General features: G+C 43.5%; 1 protein-coding gene across 8 annotated transcripts in view; it reads left to right on the top strand.

Moving 5' to 3' along the window:
* Positions 1-14,968, top strand: part of OS9 (OS9 endoplasmic reticulum lectin) — a 33,766-nt gene extending 18,798 nt beyond the window's left edge. For 2 of the 8 annotated variants that reach the window (XM_063075460.1, XM_063075458.1), the window contains exons 6-15: positions 9,741-9,951; positions 10,071-10,172; positions 10,380-10,480; positions 10,667-10,718; positions 11,573-11,661; positions 11,849-12,127; positions 12,414-12,603; positions 13,535-13,699; positions 13,839-13,951; positions 14,239-14,968. In XM_063075460.1, coding sequence (XP_062931530.1) covers positions 9,741-9,951; positions 10,071-10,172; positions 10,380-10,480; positions 10,667-10,718; positions 11,573-11,661; positions 11,849-12,127; positions 12,414-12,603; positions 13,535-13,699; positions 13,839-13,951; positions 14,239-14,364 — 1,428 coding nt within the window. In that variant the 3' untranslated portion in view covers positions 14,365-14,968. Of the gene's footprint in view, positions 1-9,740; positions 9,952-10,067; positions 10,173-10,379; positions 10,481-10,666; positions 10,719-11,572; positions 11,662-11,848; positions 12,128-12,413; positions 12,604-13,534; positions 13,700-13,838; positions 13,952-14,238 lie in introns of all 8 variants that reach the window. The other 6 variants (XM_063075459.1, XM_063075457.1, XM_063075465.1 and 3 more) reach the window with 3 other exon arrangements.
* The last annotated feature ends 3,370 nt before the right edge of the window (positions 14,969-18,338 follow it).

Genomic DNA, 18,338 nt, shown 5'->3' with positions numbered 1-18,338 from the left:
ATGTTCATAAGTGATATTGACCTGTAATTTTGCTTCATAGTACTCCCCTTATGATGTTTTGTTAACAAGGTTATGCAAACCTCAAAAAGTAAGTTCAAAAATGCTCTCACTTTTTCTGTACTCTGAATGCTATGTAAGATTGGAATTTTTTTATTCCTTGAATGTTTGCTTGAATTCACCTGTAAAATGATCTTGGCTTGGCTTTCTTTGTGGGAAGATTTTAAACTACAGGCTCATTTTCTTTAGTAGTTTTAGGAATATTCAAAGTTTTCCATTTCTACTTGGGTTAGTTTTAGTAAGTTATATTTTTTAGGAATTTTTTCATTTCTTCTGATTTTTCAGATTTATTGGCATAGAATTGTTGATGATATACTTTTAATCTCTGTAGCATATGGAATTAAGCTCCTCTTTTCATTCCTTATGGGTTATTTTGGCCTTGCTCATTTGTTATTGGTCAGTCTCATCAGAGGTTAATCACTTTTGTTAGTCTTCAAGAAAACCAACTTTTGGCTCTGTTTAGCTTCTCTATTGTATTTGTTTTCTATTTCATTAATTTCTACTCTAATCTTTATCTACCTTCCTTCACTTTCTGGGTTTATTTTGCTGTTATTTATTCAACTTCTTGAAATGAATGCCTACCTCATTCATTTTCAGCTTTTCCTCTTTTATAATATATCTCTTATAAATTTCTCTCCAAGTACATCTATGTATCTCTCACAAGTTTTTTAATGGCTTTTTAAAATTCTATATCTAATTATTAGATAATACTTCACCATGATACAAAACCCAGAAAGTGTAAAAATCTGTACAATGAAAAGTCTCCTCCCATACTTGTCTCCCATATGCTCATTTCTCCTCCTGCCCTCCTGCCTCCCGCCCCACAGGTAATCCCTGCTCTTGGTTTTTCCCATATCCTTTCAGCCTGCCTTTGCATGTTTACAAGCAATGATGAATAGAAATTCTTACTTCTTTTTTCCTTTATTTACATACAATATATAGTATATTAAACACACTGCTCTACATTGTTTTTATTTTCCTTGATAATTTTTAGAGATCTTTCAATATCAGTACATCTAGAACTTTCTTTTTTTTTGTTTTTACAGCTGCATAATATTCTGTCATACTTATGTACCATTTTTTTCTGACGATTATGGTACTGATTGAAATAGTTTTTCCCCCCAATCTTTTGTTATTACAAAAGATTACTACATTGTACATATGTGCATGTGTAAATATATCTTAAAAGTATAATTGCTCGGTGCCAGTTATGTATATTTAAAGATTATCTTTTTTGAAGCTTTTTAATTATAGAAAATTTAAAACATACAAAATCAGAGAGAATTGTACAATGACCCCCTGTGTATCACCTAGCTTCAACACATATGGCCAGGCCATTTCATCTGCCCCCTAGCCCACCTCCCTTTACTACCACCCCTACTCCGAGATGATTTTGTAAGGGAATCACAGACATCATATTATTTCACCCATAAATAATTCTATATTTACCCTTGAAAGATAAGAGCGCCTTTAAAAACATAACTACATACCATATCACACTAAAAAATTAACAGTAGTTTCTTAGGATCATCAAATATTCAATATTTTTAAGTTTCCCTGACTTTCTCATATCTCATATATGAGTATATGTGGTTGGCTTATTTGAATCATGATCTAAATAAGGTCCATATAGTACATTTGGTTGTTATGGCTCTTAAGTCTCCTTTAATCTATGGATAGCTCCTCCCTCTTTTTATTTCCTTGTAATTTATTTATTTTTATTTATTTATTTTTTAAAAAAGATGACCGGTAAGGGGATCTTAACCCTTGACTTGGTGTTGTCAGCATCACGCTCACCCAGTGAGCTAACTGGCCATCCCTGTATGGGATCCAAACATGTGGCCTTGGTGTTAGCAGCACCACACTCTCTCGAGTGAGCCATGGGCCAGCCCTTGTAATTTATGTGTTGAAAAAAAACTGCTTGTTTGCTTGGTTTTAGTCTGATTTTGCTGATTATATCTCCAGGGTGTCATTTAATGTATTTCTTTGTCCCCCTCTGTTTTCTGTAAATTGGTAGTTAGATCTGGGGGCTTGATCCGATTCAGATATCTTTTCTTTCTTTCTTTTTTTTTTTTTTGGTTCCACAAGTTTTTTTTTTCTTAAGCTTATTTATTAATATTACTTTTTTTTTTTTTTTACATTTTATGATGTTGCAGAACAGCTGGGGGGAGGGGTAAAAGAAGGGGTAAGGAAGTGGGGTGGGAGGAGGAAGGTGGAGGGGCAGGGTTGAGGCCTGTGGCACCCCCTTCATTCCTGCATGGGAGACCAGGGGGCTTCCACTTGGTGGCTTGGTCATTGCTAGGTTAGGTGGAGATGTCGGAGGGGTGTGGCTGAAGCCCTTGACCCCCATCGCCCCTGCTTGGGAGCCCTAGGTGCTTCCTGCAGCAGCTAGGTGGTTGTTGCTGGGCTGGTTGTGGGTGTTGGGGGGGTGCGTGGCTGAGGCCCCCAGTCCTCCCCGCTCCCTGGCTTGGTATCCCAGGGGGCTTCTGGTCTTTCTAGGTTTTATAGATATTCTTTGGTGATGAGAGACCTTTACTAGTTAATATCAAACTTTGTCTCTAGTCTGTGTGTATTTTATTTTTTCTTTTAGTTCTATGTTGGATTATTCACTGTTCCTACCACTTAAACTCTGCACTGGAACTAATTTGTTGTCTTTTGCTTACTTCTAAAATGGGGGATCTTCCTGTGGCGACCAGTACTTGAGCTCTGTGGTTGAGCTAAATTGTTGCTTTACTGCTAATTCCCTGGGGAAGGCTTTTTGTGCAGCTCAGGTTTTAATGGTTGACTTTATAGGTACTTCCAGAACTTGTGAATTCTGGCATACCTGAGTTGTACAGAAATTCTGGTCTGGGCCTGAGTCTTTTCAGCAAACTGCACCCCCTGCAGTTCTATATTCCTGACCAGTCTCCACTGAGTGGTTCTATGCTGATTGGGGGGCAGATCAGCTGTCCTTGCTGCGCCCCAGTGTTCTCCTGGTGGGCCTGTCTCCCCTACTGCCTATGCTACAAACACTTCCCATGGGGCAGGCCATGGGCCGGTTCCCTGCGGTGACTCACCAGCATTTGAGTGGCTCCTTTTTTATCAGTTGTTTTGGCTCCTCACTCCTACATGGGTCCACGGGAACCCTATTCGTAGTCTTGCTGGCCTTGGGGGCCACTGAGGCCCTTTTCTCCCCTGCAGCCTCCAAGCAACTTCATCCGAAAGGCACAGCTGCGGCTTTTGCCGGCTCTTGCTCCCTGTGCTCACCAGCTCCAGCCTTAACGTAGCCAGGGCTTGAAATGTTCAGAGCGGTTCTTTCTTTCTCATCGTAGCTTCTCCCACCTTTGTGCATATTATCGTTCAATTCTAAATGTTGATTATTTCTACTTTGAACCATGGGTTTTTCAAAAGTTTCTTTTTTTTCAAACATTTGGGTTTATTCTGGTTATCTTTTTATTGTCGATTTCTAGCTTAATTACACTGTGATCAGAGAAATTGTACCATTTAATTTGATTCCTTTTAGATTTGTTGAGACTTGTTGTATGGTCCCGTATACATCAATTTCTGTGACTGTTTCTTTGTGCCTCAAAAGAACCTGTACTCTATTATTGGCTCCCGTGTATTCTGTATGTATTTTAGGTCATGGTTGTTAATTGTGCTACTCAGATCTTTCACGTCCTTACTGATTTGTGTCGTGCTGTAATTAGGGATTTGTGTATTATTCTTTATTAGTCTTTCAATTTATTCTACCAATTGTTGCTTTTTGTATCTTTGGGCTATTTATTTTAACAAATATTTATTAAATGCTTCTGTGTGCCAGGCAGCGAATATTTTAGTGAACAAAACAGACAAAAATCCCTGCTGTAGTTAGAAGAGACATACAATAGCAAGATGAAGAATTGCATACAATTTAAAATTATCTTCCTCACAAATTGTATCTTTTAACATTGAGAAGTTCTTTATCTTTAGTATTTTTTTTACTTAAAGTCTTTTGTGTGATATTAATACAGCTGTAACACCTTTCATTGAGTTACTATGTGTTTATTATTTTTTATTCATTTATTATTATTCTTTCTAAATTTTTATGTATTAAATGTATTCTATAAACAGCATATAGTATTTTTAATCAGTCTGACAGTGTCCTTAAGGAAAATATTGCTCTAGCTTTTAACATTTGTGAATGAGTTTTTGTGTGAACATATGTTTTCATTTCTTTTGGTATATACCAAGGAGTAAAATTGCTGAATCTTTGTTTACCTTTTGAGGAAGTAGGAGCACCATTTTACCAATCAGTAATACCAGTAGTATATGAGGATTTCAGTTTCTCTACATCCTGATCAACACTTGTTATTATCTTGTTGATTGTAGCCATCCTGGTGAGTGCAAAGTGGCATCTCATTGTGGTTTTTGATTTGCATTTCTCTGATGGCTAAAGATGTGGAGCATCTTTTTATGTGCTTATTAACAATTTGTTTATCTTCTCTGTAGAATGTTTGTTCAGATCTTTTGCCAATTTTTAAATTGGGAGTTGTCTTTTTATTATTGAGATGTAAGAATTCTTTATATATTCTCGATTTAAGTTCCTTAAGAGATATGTGATTTGCAAATATTTTCTCCTATTCTGTGTATTATAAAGTCACATTCTTGATGGTTTCAATTTTGATGAAGTCCAATTTGTCTATTTTGTTCTTTTGTTACTTCTGCTTTTGATATCGTATATAATAACCCTTAGCCTCATCTAAGACCACAAAGACTTACACCTATGTTTTCATCGAGGAGTTTTATAGTTTTACATTTAGGTCTTTTATCCATTTGAGCTCATTTTGGTATATGGTATGAGGTAGGTGTCCAACTTCATTCCTTTGCATGTAGATATCCAGTTAACCCAGCATCATTTGTTGAAAAGCCCATTCCTGTTGATTTGTCTTGGCAACCTTGTCAAAAATCAAATTATTATAAAAGTGAAGGTTAATTTATAGATTCTCAATTCTGTTTCATTGGTCTATATGCCTTTCCTTATGTCAGTTACACATTGTCTTGATTATTGTAGCTTTGAGTAAGTTTTGGAAATAAGGAAGTGTGAGTCCACCAACTTTGTTCTTCTTTTTCAAGATTGTTTTGACTAGTTAGAGTACTTTGAGTTGTCATATGAATTTTAAGATCACTTTATTAATCTCTGCAAAGAAGCCAGCAGGCATTTTAATGGGAATTATGATTAATCTAAAGATCAATTTGAAAAGTATTGCCATCTTAACAATATTATGTCTTTTAATCTTTGAGCATGGATATCTTTCCATCTTAATTACTTTCAGCAGTGTTTTGTAGTTTTCTGAGTATAAGCTTTGCTCTTCTTTTGCTATACTTATTCCTAATTATTAAATTCTTTTTGATACTACTGCAAATGGAATTATTTTCTTACTTTCATTTCTGAATTGTTCACGTGTATAGAAGTACAATTGATTCTTGTATCTTGCAACCTTGTTGAACTTGTTTATTAGTTCTAATGGTTATTTTGGTGGATTTTAAAGGATTTTCTATGTAAGATCAAGTCATCTGCAAATAGAGATAGTTTTACTTTTTTATTTCCAATCTGTATGGCTTTTACTACATTTTCTTGTCTAATTGCACTGGTTAGAATCTCCAGTACAGTGTTGAATAGAAGTGGTGTAAGCAGACATACTTGTCTTGTTCCTTATCTTAGCGGGAGGGCATTCAGTTTTTACCATTAAGTGTGATATTAGCTGTGAGTTTTTCATAGATGCCTTTTATCCACTTAATGAAGTCTCCTTCTATTCCTAATTTGCTAAATGTTTTGATCATGAAGGTGTGTTGAATTCTGTTAAATGCTTTTTGTTGTATTCACTGAGATAATCATGTGAGTTCTGTCCTTTATTCTATTGGTAAGCTGTGTAACAATTTATTTTTTATGTTAACCCAACCTGTACTACTGAAACAAATCCCTCTTGGTCATGGTATATAATCCTTTTTATATATTGCTGAATTTGTTTAGTATTTTGTGAAGGATTTGAGGGTCTGAATTCAAAAGAGGTATCTTGAATATTTCCTTGATCTCTTGGTCTGGGGTTTTCTTTTCTTGTGATGTCTTAGTCTGGATTTGGCATTAGGGTAATCATACTGGCCTCAAAGAATGAGTTGAAGAATGTTGCCTCCTCTCCTATTTTTTGGAAGAGCGTAAAAAGAAATGGTTTTATTATTTTTTAAATATTTAGTGGAATTCACCAATGGACCCATCTGGACTTTTCTGTGTCGGTAATTTTTTATTACTAATTTTATCTCTTTACTTTTCTTCTTGCATCAGTTTTAGTAGTTTATATCTCTCTAGGAATTTGTCTGTTTTGTTGATGTTATCTGATTTGTTGATATATGGGTGTTCATAGTATTCCTTTACTATCATTTTTATTTCTGTAAGGTTGGTAGTAGTGTCCCTTCTTTCATTCCTGATTGCACTAATTTAAGAATTCTCTATTTTTTCTTGATCAGTCTAGCTAAAGTTTTGTCACTTTTGTTGATCTTTTCAAAAAATTAACTCTGTTTTATTGATTTTTGTCTTTTGTTTTCTTATTCCCTATTTTATTTATTTCTGTTCTAATCTGTATTATTTCCTTCCCTCTGCTTGCTCTGGGTTTAGTTATTTTTTCTCCTAGTTTCTTAAGATAGAAGAGTAGTTTATTGATTTGACATTTCCTTTTCTAAAAATTTTGATGTTTACAGCTATAAATTTCCCTCTAAGCACTGCTTCAGTTATGTTCTATAAGTTTTGGTATCTTTCTTCATTTTCATTCATTTCAAGGTATTCTCTAATTTTCTTGTGATTTCTTCTTTGACTCATTGGTTCCTTAGGAGTGTTTAATTTCTACATATTTGTGAATTTCCAAAATTTCTTTATGGTATTCATTTCTAATTTCATTACATTGTGGTCAGAGAACATACTTTGTATGATTTAAATTTCCACTTCCTTGAACATATTTATTTATTTATTTTCTTTTGTATTTATTGAGTTAGCTCCTTTGTTTTTTTTTTTTTTTTTAAATTTTATTTTGTCGATATACATTGTGGCTGATTATTGCTCCCTATCACCAAAACCTCCCTCCCTTCTCCCTCCCCCCCTTCCCCCCAACAATGTCCTTTCTGTTAGCTTGTCGTATCCACTTCAAGTAATTGTGGTTGTTATATCTTCTTCCCCCCCCCCCCGGTTTTTGTGTGTGTGTGTGTGTGTGTGTGTGTGTGTGTGTGTGTGAATTTATATATTAATTTTTAGCTCCCACCAATAAGTGAGAACATGTGGTATTTCTCTTTCTGTGCCTGACTTGTTTCACTTAATATAATTCTCTCAAGGTCCATCCATGTTGTTGCAAATGGCAGTATTTCATTCGTTTTTATAGCTGAGTAGTAGTCCATTGTGTAGATGTACCACATTTTCTGTATCCACTCATCTGATGATGGACATTTGGGCTGGTTCCAACTCTTGGCTATTGTAAAGAGTGCTGCAATGAACATTGGGGAACAGGTATCTTGAACATATTTATAATGGCTACTTTTAAGTCCTTGTGAAATCCAACATCTGGGCCCTCTCGCATGTGGTTTCTGTTGCCTTCATTTTTTTTTCCTATATACACATTGCACTTTGCTGTTTCTTTGCATGTTTCATAACTTTTTGTTGAAAACTGGACATTTTAGGTAATATACTATAGCAACTCTGGATACTGATTCCTGCTCTTTCACTCCATAACTTGTTTTTGTTGTTTGCTTGTTTCTTTAGTAACTTTGCTGGACTACTTTAGTGAAGTCACTGTCCCTTGCAACATGAAGTCTCTGCTGTCTCTGCTCAGAGGACACAGTCTTGACAATGCTTACAGTCACCATGGACAGTAGTGGTTTCAGCAGGGCCCTCTTTGACTTCCTTTGCCAATCTGTTAAGCTGTCTGCCTCTGTTCGTATCACACCCAGCTATTAGGCTCTACTAATTGCCAGCTGATTGCTTTATTGTTTTTGACATGTGGGGCATAAGTTTTTCCCTGGTCTGATCCAATTAAACGTGGGCTCCTTTGCAGGGATAGTTTTTATGGCAAATCTTTTAGGTTTGTTCTGATCCCAGGAGGACTCTTAGTTGCTGTCTTTCCTTGGTTCTCTCTGCTAAAACTAGCTAACCTGTGGTTTAGCCTTTTGCTCTAATGAAGCAACCAGCCTCCTCTTAATTGCTTACTACCAAAATCTCCATTTTTTTGAGAGTGCTCTTAGGCTTGAACTTCCTCATACTCTGTTTCACATAAAGTCAAGTCCTTTGGAGAGAGTTTTGGAGCTCTCTGTTCTTACAGACTGCCTTTCTCCCTGGGAAAAATCTTTGAGACCCTGCTTTGGTGCTGGTGTCAGGGACAGTGGTTTGCATTTCTTGGAGTGACATTCCTGCTTTATGAGCAGGGAGCTTGGCAGGGAGGATAGCCTCTGGTCTTCTCAGTTTGCATCTCCTTTTGTAAAACCTCTACTGTATGAGGAGCTCAGGTGAGGGCAACTGAGACCCCAATATTCTTGTCCTGCTGCACTTGAGGTAAGGCCTCTGCCTTTTGAATGGGGCTGGGTGGAGGAAGGGAGCCCTTGATCTCTTGACCATATTTGCCAGGAATTTAGTCTCTGCAACTCGGAGCTGGGGAGGCACTGAAAAATGTTGGCAGGCTGCCCCTGCCTATGAAATACCATATCCTGCAACTGGATATTGAGAGACTAGGTAGTCCCCACCACCCCACCTTTTTAACTACACTCACATGGAGTGGAGCTTCTGTCAAACTAAGCTGTGGGGTGGGGGTTGGGGACATAGAGGGAGGGAGCAGGTCATGGTTCAAGTGCCACAAACTCTCACTGTTTAAGATTAGTAGATTTTCTTGAATAAATGTTTCTTCATTTGTTGTATGCTCTTAGGAAAATTTCCAAAGACTTTAAATGGTTTGTTTTGTTTTTTAGATTTTCACCAGTTATGGAGTTTCATTAGGGAGTGGGTCTGCAAAATCTCTCATGCTATTATTTCAGAAATAGGGCTTCTTTTTCTTTTACTTTTAATAGTTACTTTAGAAATTACAATGGTGCATGCTTAATTTATCCAGGGCCATCATTAATCAATATCTTTACTCTCTTTCTGAATGATATAAGAACAAGTGTTTGAAGTTTTTTTTTTTTTTACCATATGCACATATTTTAAAATATATGTATACATATACACATAAAAAAGAATATATAAAGCAAATATATATAAGTTATATATACTATATTTATAAAGAGCAAGAATGTGAGACAAAAACTACCTGGTTACCTACAGTTAAGCTGCCTGAGTTTGGTTCCTTATTTTACCACTTACAAGCTGTTCAGCCTGAACAAGTGCCTTAATTGCATCTAACCTAAGTTTCTTTTAAAATTTTTTTTGGCAGCTGGACAGTATGTGACCATGCTCTAATCAAGTGAGCTAACTGGCCAGCCCAAACCCAAGTTTCTTGAACCACAAAGTTGAGATACTAATAGTTCTCTCCCTGGGTTTTTGTGATATTTAAATGAGCTAATCTATGTAAAGTTCCATATACACAGTGTATGCACAGTGCCTGACACATAGTAAGTGCTTAATAAAAGATAGCTGCTCTAAGAACTAAAGCTAATTATTGGTAGTAATTACAATGTATTCATCCTTTCTGTCCTGGCAGTTCCTCTGTGATGAGGGTGCAGGGATTTCTGGGGACTACATTGATCGTGTGGATGAGCCCTTGTCCTGCTCTTACGTGCTAACCATTCGGACTCCTCGGCTCTGCCCCCACCCTCTTCTCCGGCCCCCACCCAGTGCCGCTCCCCAGGCCATTCTCTGTCACCCTTCCCTGCAGCCTGAGGAGTACATGGCCTACATTCAGAGGCAAGCTGGTGAGTAATTAGAAGAGCAAGGAGAGGAAGGAGAGATGTGGAGCGACAGGCAGAAGATCAAGTATTGCATACCCCGGAGAAATGTGTCCCTATCCTGCTTGCACACTGTTTTTCAGTAGACCCAAAGCAATATGGAGATAAAATCATAGAGGAGCTGCGAGACCTGGACCCCCAAATGTGGAGTGAGACCAAGTCTGGGGTGGTACCACCAAAGAAAGCAGGTAGGTCCTTGTTACACCTGTTTCATGAAAATTGCCTCCATTTCTTCCCTTCTCCTAATCTTGTTGTCCTACTGACTGGTGGGGGTGGGGGGGAAAGTACCAAGGACCCTAACCCCTTAGTAATAGAGGAGGGGAATGTGCCCCATCCTAAATGCTCCCATCTGTTTTTCCCCTCCTTTCAGATTTCTTCTGTTCTCTGTACCCCAGGTGCAAGCCCAACCAAGGAGGACAGTAAGGAATCAGATTTCTGGAAGATGCTTCATGAGCCAGAGGACCAGGCCCCAGGAGGGGATGAGGCACAGGCTGAAGTGAGAGCCAACTTCCCAGCCGCTTCCCTGATGATGCTGGATCTGGGCCTTGGATTACGGGGGAGGTCATTATGAGGAGCTTACATCTATCAAGGGATGCAAGGATATCCCCAGAACCACTGCCTTAAGAGTATGAGTGGCATGCACAAGCTTTCATACTTGACTCTGGTCTTTTCTCCTCATCAGGAGCAGGACTCAAACCTTGAGGCAGCAGATCCAGTTCTAGGCTCTCCCGAGGGTGAGTCGACCCTCCATGTTTCCTTTCCTGAGTGTGTTTTAGGGTTGGCAAGGGTGGGGGTGGAGGGTACAGGTAAATACTGGGTGGGAGGCTGGGCCAGCAGCAATTTCACTTTTGCAGGAGTTATATTCCATGTAAACAACAATGCAATTTTAGGGAGGCAGCAGAACACAGTGGCTTCATCACTTTCCGACTTTGTAATCCTGGACAATTCCACTTAACCTCGGTTTCCTTAACCATAAAACACGGGTAATAAGCCCTACCTTAGAGGGTTGTTGTGAGAGGAAATGAGAATGAATCCATAATTTGTAGTAGAATGCTTGGAATGAGTAGATAATAAGTAGTTTATATTTGTGGAAAGTGGAGAATAAGATCCAGAAAGAAGGGGGCTGGCCCGTGGCTCACTCGGGAGAGTGGTGCTGATAACACCAAAGCCATGTGTTCGGATCCCATATAGGGTTGGCCGGTTTGCTCACTGGGTGAGCATGGTGCTGACAGCACCAAGTCAAGGGTTAAGATCCCCTTACCAGTCATCTTTAAAAAAAAAAAAAGATCCAGGAAAGAAGAACCCTTGGCCCCAGAGGCTCCACTGTGGTTCTAGAAACTGGAGTGATTGCCTCAGAAGTGCATGGAAGAGTGGTGGACCTAGCAGCTTGTTAGCATCCATCTCTCCCACCAGTGAGTCCACCCTAGGCCAGTGCTCTCTGTAGGGGTGTGTTGCTCCTGTCTCTCTGACCAGACAGGTAGCTCCTGGAGGCAGGGACCATGTCTTTCCTTGGTCTCTTGTCACCTCTTCTTAGGAATCAAAAGAGAATTTAGAACACAACAGGTCCACACCTAATCTTTCATCTCAGATTTTCAGAACAATGTGCAGGTCAAAGTCATTCGGAGTCCTGCAGACTTGATTCGATTGATAGAGGAGCTGAAAGGTGGAACAAAAAAGGTATGGGTCCTGCTCGAGGGGGTGTGAAGCCTGCCTCCCTGACCTAGGCCTGAACTGGGCCCAACAGAGCTAACCCCTCCTTCACTCCTGCTCCTCCTGAGTTCCCTGCCTCCACACCCCTGCTGCTGTTTGTCTTGACTGAAGCCCTGACTGTCTACTTCTGTTTCCCCAATCCCCACCCACCCAGGGGAAGCCAAATGCAGGCCAGGAGCAGCCTGCAGATGATGCCACAGAAGCCCCTCAAAGGGAACCAGAGGCGAAGGGAAAGGGTGCCACAGAACATCAGAGTGATGCGGGAGAAGAGGAGGATGACGATGAAGATGAAGATGAAGATGAGGATGAGCGGCAGTTACTAGGAGAATTTGAGAAGGAGCTGGAAGGAATACTGCTCCCATCAGACCGTGAGCGGCTCCGTTCAGAGGTGAAGGCTGGCATGGAGCAGGAGCTGGAGAATATCAGGCAGGAGGTACGGCCAGCACTCACTCCTGCTGCTTCTGTAGCTGCCAGCTCCTGTGGGCGTAGGACAGGCCAAGAGGCTCAAGGAGAACAGAGGGCAGCACCTAGTGCAGCGTGGGGCGCAGGACAGGGCGCTCTGAAATGGTAGCCATTGACTTAATTAAAAGGGAGATGGCAGGGAAGGAGGATTAAGGTGAGGGACAAGACTTAGATGTGAGACTGCCCTGTAGACCATGGCCAACTGGCCACCTCCACTCCCCAGACCCTTCACTCTCCACCTGCTCTTGGCTACCCAGACAGAGAAGGAGCTGGACCCAGATGGGCTGAAGAAGGAGTCAGAGCGTGATCGGGCAATGCTGGCTCTGACATCCACTCTGAACAAGCTGATCAAAAGGCTGGAGGACAAACAGAGTCCAGAGCTGGTGCAGAAGCACAAGAAAAGGAGGGTTGTACCCAAAAAGCCTCCCCCATCACCCCAACCAACAGGTGAGAGTGGTCAGACAAGAAAGAGCAGCCAAGTCAGTTGTCTTTATGCCTCAGCTGGTGTTGCTCCCAGAGGGCACCAAGTTCTTTTCTTTCTCTTCTGAGAGAGCTCATTCTCTTTCCTCTTTCTGGAACACTGTTCTTGCCTTCTTCCCAGCACCTTCATCCAATCGCATGGTGTCCTCCTATTCATCCTTTTGGAAAGCAGCTTTTAGAGCCTGTCTGTCTTGTTTTCTCGTTTGCTGCTGTACACCCAGTGCCTACCACCCTGCCTGACACTAGTGGGTGATCAGTAGATATTAATTGAATGACTATGAGACATGAGGCTATGTGATGAAAATTGTACATCTGTGAAGGATGCAACCTGTCAACAATTAGGACTTTGTACTGAGAGAGGCCCCAGCTCTCAGGGTATGAACAGGCAAGCCCAGCAATACGTGAGCCAACGGCCTGGACAGACTAAATTATTCCCTCTTTTCGCATCCCCTCTTGTCCATTCCACAGGGTCCAATGAGTGTGGAGAACAGATATTCCAAGTGGAATGTTCCAGTTTCAGACCTTCCATCCCACTCTCTCTATAAACATTGAAATGTCTTTAAAGTACCAACATGTGGAGGACCAAACCACAGTTTTCCAACCTGCTTCTTAAAACAAAGCTTCTTTGTTGGTACAGGTGGCCTGAGTTTTGCTTCAGAAAACACTGGTGATGGGCTGAATTATTGGGTAGGGTGGGAAGAAGGAAGGCTGCAATTAGTGGAGGGAACTCTCTAGACTGGAATTGGGGGTGAAGGCACTAATTTTTTTGAGCCCTGGCTCATATACGTGTTGAGACAGCCAAAACCAATTGATTGCTTAGGGAGAGGTGACCACCATAGCCCCAGCCCTGGAGTCATGGCCGTGCTTTGTGTCTCCCTGTGTGTCCCCCACCTCTAAGAGGAGGATCCTGAGCACAGAGTCCGGGTCCGGGTCACCAAGCTCCGTCACAGAGGCCCCAATCAGGATCTGACTGTCCTCGAGATGAAACGGGAAAACCCACAGCTGAAACAAATCGAGGGGCTGGTGACAGAACTGCTGGAGAGGGAGGGACTCACAGCTGAAGGTGGGCCCTGGAGGGTGGGGCTGGACTGAGAGCAGGGCTTGCCTTGAAGCGGAGGGGCTGGGTCACGGTGGACTAGAGACCTCGGCTGAGGACTTGGGGGGCAGGGGTCCTTTCTTACTACTGTGCTGCTGCTTTCCAGGAAAAATTGAGATCAAAATCGTCCGACCAGGGGCTGAAGGGACTGATGAGGATGCACGTTGGCTGACTGACGAGGACACAAAAAACCTCAAGGAGATTTTCTTCAATATCTTGGTGAGAGGCATCCTGCCCCTGGTCCTGGACCTCCCATCCCTATCGCCCAGCATGCTCAGGCATGTCCCAGCCTTGCCACTTGCCAAGCTTTCCTTTCCTCATCTATAAGGCCAGGCTAGTATTCTGGGGGCTCATGAGCTCCCACTCAGGAAGAGCCCCTAAAGGGTGTGTGTCCTCAAGCCCTACCCTCCCCCGGCTGCCAGCCCCAGGACTCCCTGGATCCTCAGGCACCCAGTGCTTCCCTTGGCTCAGTCAACAACTCCAGCTCACCCCGCCTTTCCCCCTAGGTGCAGGGGGCTGAAGAGGCCCAGAAAGAGCGCCAACGGCAGAAAGATCTGGAGAGCAATTACCGCCGGGTGTGGGGCTCTCAAAATGGGGAGGGCACGGGGGACCTGGATGAGTTTGACTTCTGAGACCACTTCTGCAATGGCCCTCCAAGGAGTCCAGAGTGCTCCCCGCCTCCCCACCCCCAGCACCCCTGAAGGCAAACCAGCAGAATGGAACTGAGCTGTGGACTTCATGGGCCCAACATGGGGTACAGAGGCCATGGGGCGAGTGCTGCTGCAGCTGCTGAGAGCCCCCCTCCGACCTCACCAGGCCTGCGGATTTGGCTTTCCCAGGCATCCCCCACATCCCTTTCCTCTCCTCCTTGGCTTTTCCTGCTGTCATCCCCTAACTTGTTGATTCTTTCCTCCTCCCTACCTAAAGAATAAGTAGGATCTTTTGAGGGGAGTAGCTCAGAAGAAGGCATGCTCCCCCACCCCTGCCCCTGTTGCTGTGTGGAGTCTCTTACCCCCTTCCCCTGGATTGCCTTGGGATTTTCCTCTCTCTTTGCCTGTCCACACTGTTCCCTACAATCTGTGCTTCTGAGTTGAGGAGCCTTCACCTCTGTTACTGAGGAAATGGGAGAACGTTGCCCATTACCTCTGACACAATTCCAGTGAAAAGGGTGGGGTATGGAACCACCCACCATGTTCTCAAACAATCAGGTTTCTAAATAAAGAACTGGACTGTCAACCCGTCAACCTTTTGGGGGGAGAGGGGGTAGGTGGGGTGGGGACTCAGGCAAGGAGGAGGCTTGGTGTTCTTTTCAGAGTGGAGGGCACATTCACTGATCCTCTTCTTTATCCCACACCTCCCAGGTGTTATCAGTGGGAGCTTGGGTGTGCAAGAATAGGCCAGGATGGCTAACAAAGCCCACTGGACTATCAGGACTGAAATAAATACCTGTAGTACTGTCATCCCTCCTCATCATCTGTCCGTTTTTATTCCTTCTCTTCCTTAGCACCAATTCCTTCTCTGTCCTTTCCCCTTTGCACCCTGAAAGCCAAAATGCACACCATGGAGCTACACCCCCACCCGACAGAGATCTGCCTTCTGCCAAACTCTCCCTGCAGTATGCTCCAGATTCCGTTTGCCACCACACCCCATACCTGCCTGGCTTTTCAACATTTCCCAGAAAAGACCTCCACCTTTGGCCACGCCCAGAGGGAGGCCTGCTGCTCACACACACAAGCTTCTTAGTGTGCCAAGGGTAGGTAGGCCTGCTGTCTCCATCCCTTGCTCATTGTCAAGCACAGGTGTGGATGCCCCCACATCCTCCCTCCCTCCCTCCCCCCTGTGCAGAGGACGCTAAAGGCAGAGATGGACAGAGAAACTCTGGCTCCCCAGCTCTGAAGTGTACACAGCCTTTCTGCTGAAGACACCACGGGCTCACAAGATGAGAAAAGGGATAGAGGGTGTGGAACTCCCAGGTCTCCAGAAGTGGAAAGTGAGGGATGCAGTTCTTGCTGAAGAAAGTTGTATGAGACTGACCCTATTCTTGCTGAATGTGGACTAGTGCTAGTTGTGCACTAGTGTTATGCTTAAATTGTTTTATTTTGAAAGGTAAATGGATAGACTTATAAAGTCCTACTTCCCCAGACCCATTTGTGTATCTTGAAGGGAGGGAGACTTCAGCTGGACAAGAGCGTAACAACTGCCTTGAGGGCAGCTGTAATCAGAATGCTGGGTTCAGATCCCCAACCTCCCTCTACCATCATTGTGGCGTTGAACAAGTTATTTGACTTTTCGAATGCTATTTCCTCGTTGGTAAATTGTGGATAATAGTACTGACCTTGTAGCGTGGCTGTGAGGATTGAATGAGATACAGTGTGTGTCATGCTCTTAGCACAGTACCTGGCCCATGGTAAGTGCTCACTAACTTTTTATCATTATGAACCAGCTCCTGAATTCTGGAGACTAGATTATTTGGAGTCAAAGTGTCTTAGAAGGAATCCCTAAAGCTGATCAGAAGATATAGTAGAATGTTTTAGATTGGGAAGTGGGGAGAGGCTGAGGCAGGAGGGTTATTTTTGCTTTGATGGGGATGGAGTCAGCATCATCAGAAAACTGAGTTCTGGAAATCTCACTATATTTAATCATTTTGTACTTTTCATAATAAATTCCTTTTTACTTTCCTTTGGCTTTTGGCAAAACTCCCATGGAGAAGGTCGGTCTGCTCCAGCTGTGCTTAGGCAAACAAGAGGAGGAGAGCAGGGTGTGTGGCAGATGGCAAGCAGGGGGGTAGGGAGAGAGCTGGCAGGTGGCAACAGGAACCTGAGTGAGGCAGCCCAAGGCAAGCTGGGAGCGTGGCATGGGTGCACAGGGGGCAGCACTCTTACCCAACCAGGAAGTCCCCTTCTAGAATCCTATTCTGCCATAATCTGGAGGCCTTGATGTTTTGTCGTCCCTCCACTACCACCCACATCTTCCCTTTACATCTTCCCACAAGACCAAAAATGCAGCCCATTAAAAAAAGAATCAAGTGGATTCCTTGGTGTTGGGATTTGCTGTGGGGTTTGCTGACACCTTGACCATTTTTCGCTGGTTGGAGATAAAAAGAACTTCCCACTGGACTGCGGTTCCCTTTGCAGGTAACTTCATTCTCTCCAGGGTCCTTGTTTCCTTCCTATATTTCCTCACACTTCCAAGCTTCTGAGGAAAGTGGAGATGAAGCGAGGGCATCCAGAGTCTCTGAGCTGAGGGGGATAAGGGCCAGGTCCTCCAGTCTTCTTTGCTACTTCCCCCTTCCTCTCGCTTTGCCCACACCACACACTTGCATCTGTTCCTGTCACTGCACCTACACCCTGAATCTGTCCCTGGGTCACCCAGCACAGGACCCTGCAGAGCAGTAGCCTCCATGTGAATCGGCCCCAGGCACGGTGCTGCAACCACACCTTGTTTGTCAGCTTGGTGGCACACCTGCAGCTCAGCGTCTTGGTGCTGGAGGGTGCTGAAGATTGGAGCCAACTCTACCTAAAGATGCTGGTGCCACCAACTGATTCCTTGAGATGGATGGCAATATGTGGTGGCTGTGCCCAACCTGCACTGGCGCAACACCACCCTGCCCAGCACCTCTAGTGGGACAAACACTTTCACCTTTACACAAAAAATGGTGGGACTGGTTACCTGCTGAGCTGAGTGGTACTGCAGCTCATGGAGGTGGTGCTGATCCCGGGCCTTGGTGGCACTGTTGACCCAGAGGTGGGCAAATGCCTGTATCAGCTGGCATGGAGTCCGTGGACAACAGAGACCTCTGCAGCTGGCTGGGAAATCTTTCCGGGATCTTCACTCCTCTCTGGAGCACCCCCTGACTGGGGCCAGGAGAGGGACCCCTATTATAAGCTCTACTCTGGTACTGGTGCACAAGTTGAGCAGGCCAGCCTGGGGCAGCCCTCCCCAGGGCTGGAGCATTTACCAGGTGCCCTCTGAACAGATATTGTTCACATTATAAATAAACAGATGCCACTGAGGTCACCTGCCCAAGGTCACCTAGCTATGAAGTGGAAGGCCAGCTTTCCAAAGTTCCTGCTCTTGGGGCCGGCCTGTGGCTCACTGGGGAGAGTGCGGTGCTGATAACACCAAGGCCATGGGTTCGGATCCCATATACGGATGGTCAGTTAGCTCACTGGGTGAGAGTGGTGCTGACAACACCAAGTCAAGGGTTAAGATCCCCTTACTGGTCATCTTTTATAAAAAACAAAAAAAACAAAAAACAAAGTTCCTGCTCTTAACCAAAGTGACCCCGTCTTCTCACCCTCTCCAGAGGCCTGACCTCTCCTCCTCTAAGCACCACACCCCAACTCTTTCCCAGAATGAGCTCCATCTTGGGAGCCAGTGACTTCTTGCTCCCAGGGTCCCCACCATTGCTCTGACCTGCCCATCTCCTTCCATCACATGAACCCCAACTGTTGTACATGATGGCACCATCTCCAAGCCCATGGGTACTGCCGTGCCAACAGCACCAGCAGGAGCCGCTTCTGCCTGGTCGTCTCCCACCCCCAGTTCCCCACCTTGACCAAGGCCATACCCTGTCCTGCCTCTTCAAGAACAGACCAGCAGCTCA

The sequence above is a fragment of the Cynocephalus volans genome, chromosome 12 (genome assembly GCF_027409185.1).
Source record: "Cynocephalus volans isolate mCynVol1 chromosome 12, mCynVol1.pri, whole genome shotgun sequence".
NCBI lineage: Eukaryota > Metazoa > Chordata > Mammalia > Dermoptera > Cynocephalidae > Cynocephalus > Cynocephalus volans.
This window is presented reverse-complemented; position numbering and strand designations above follow the sequence as displayed.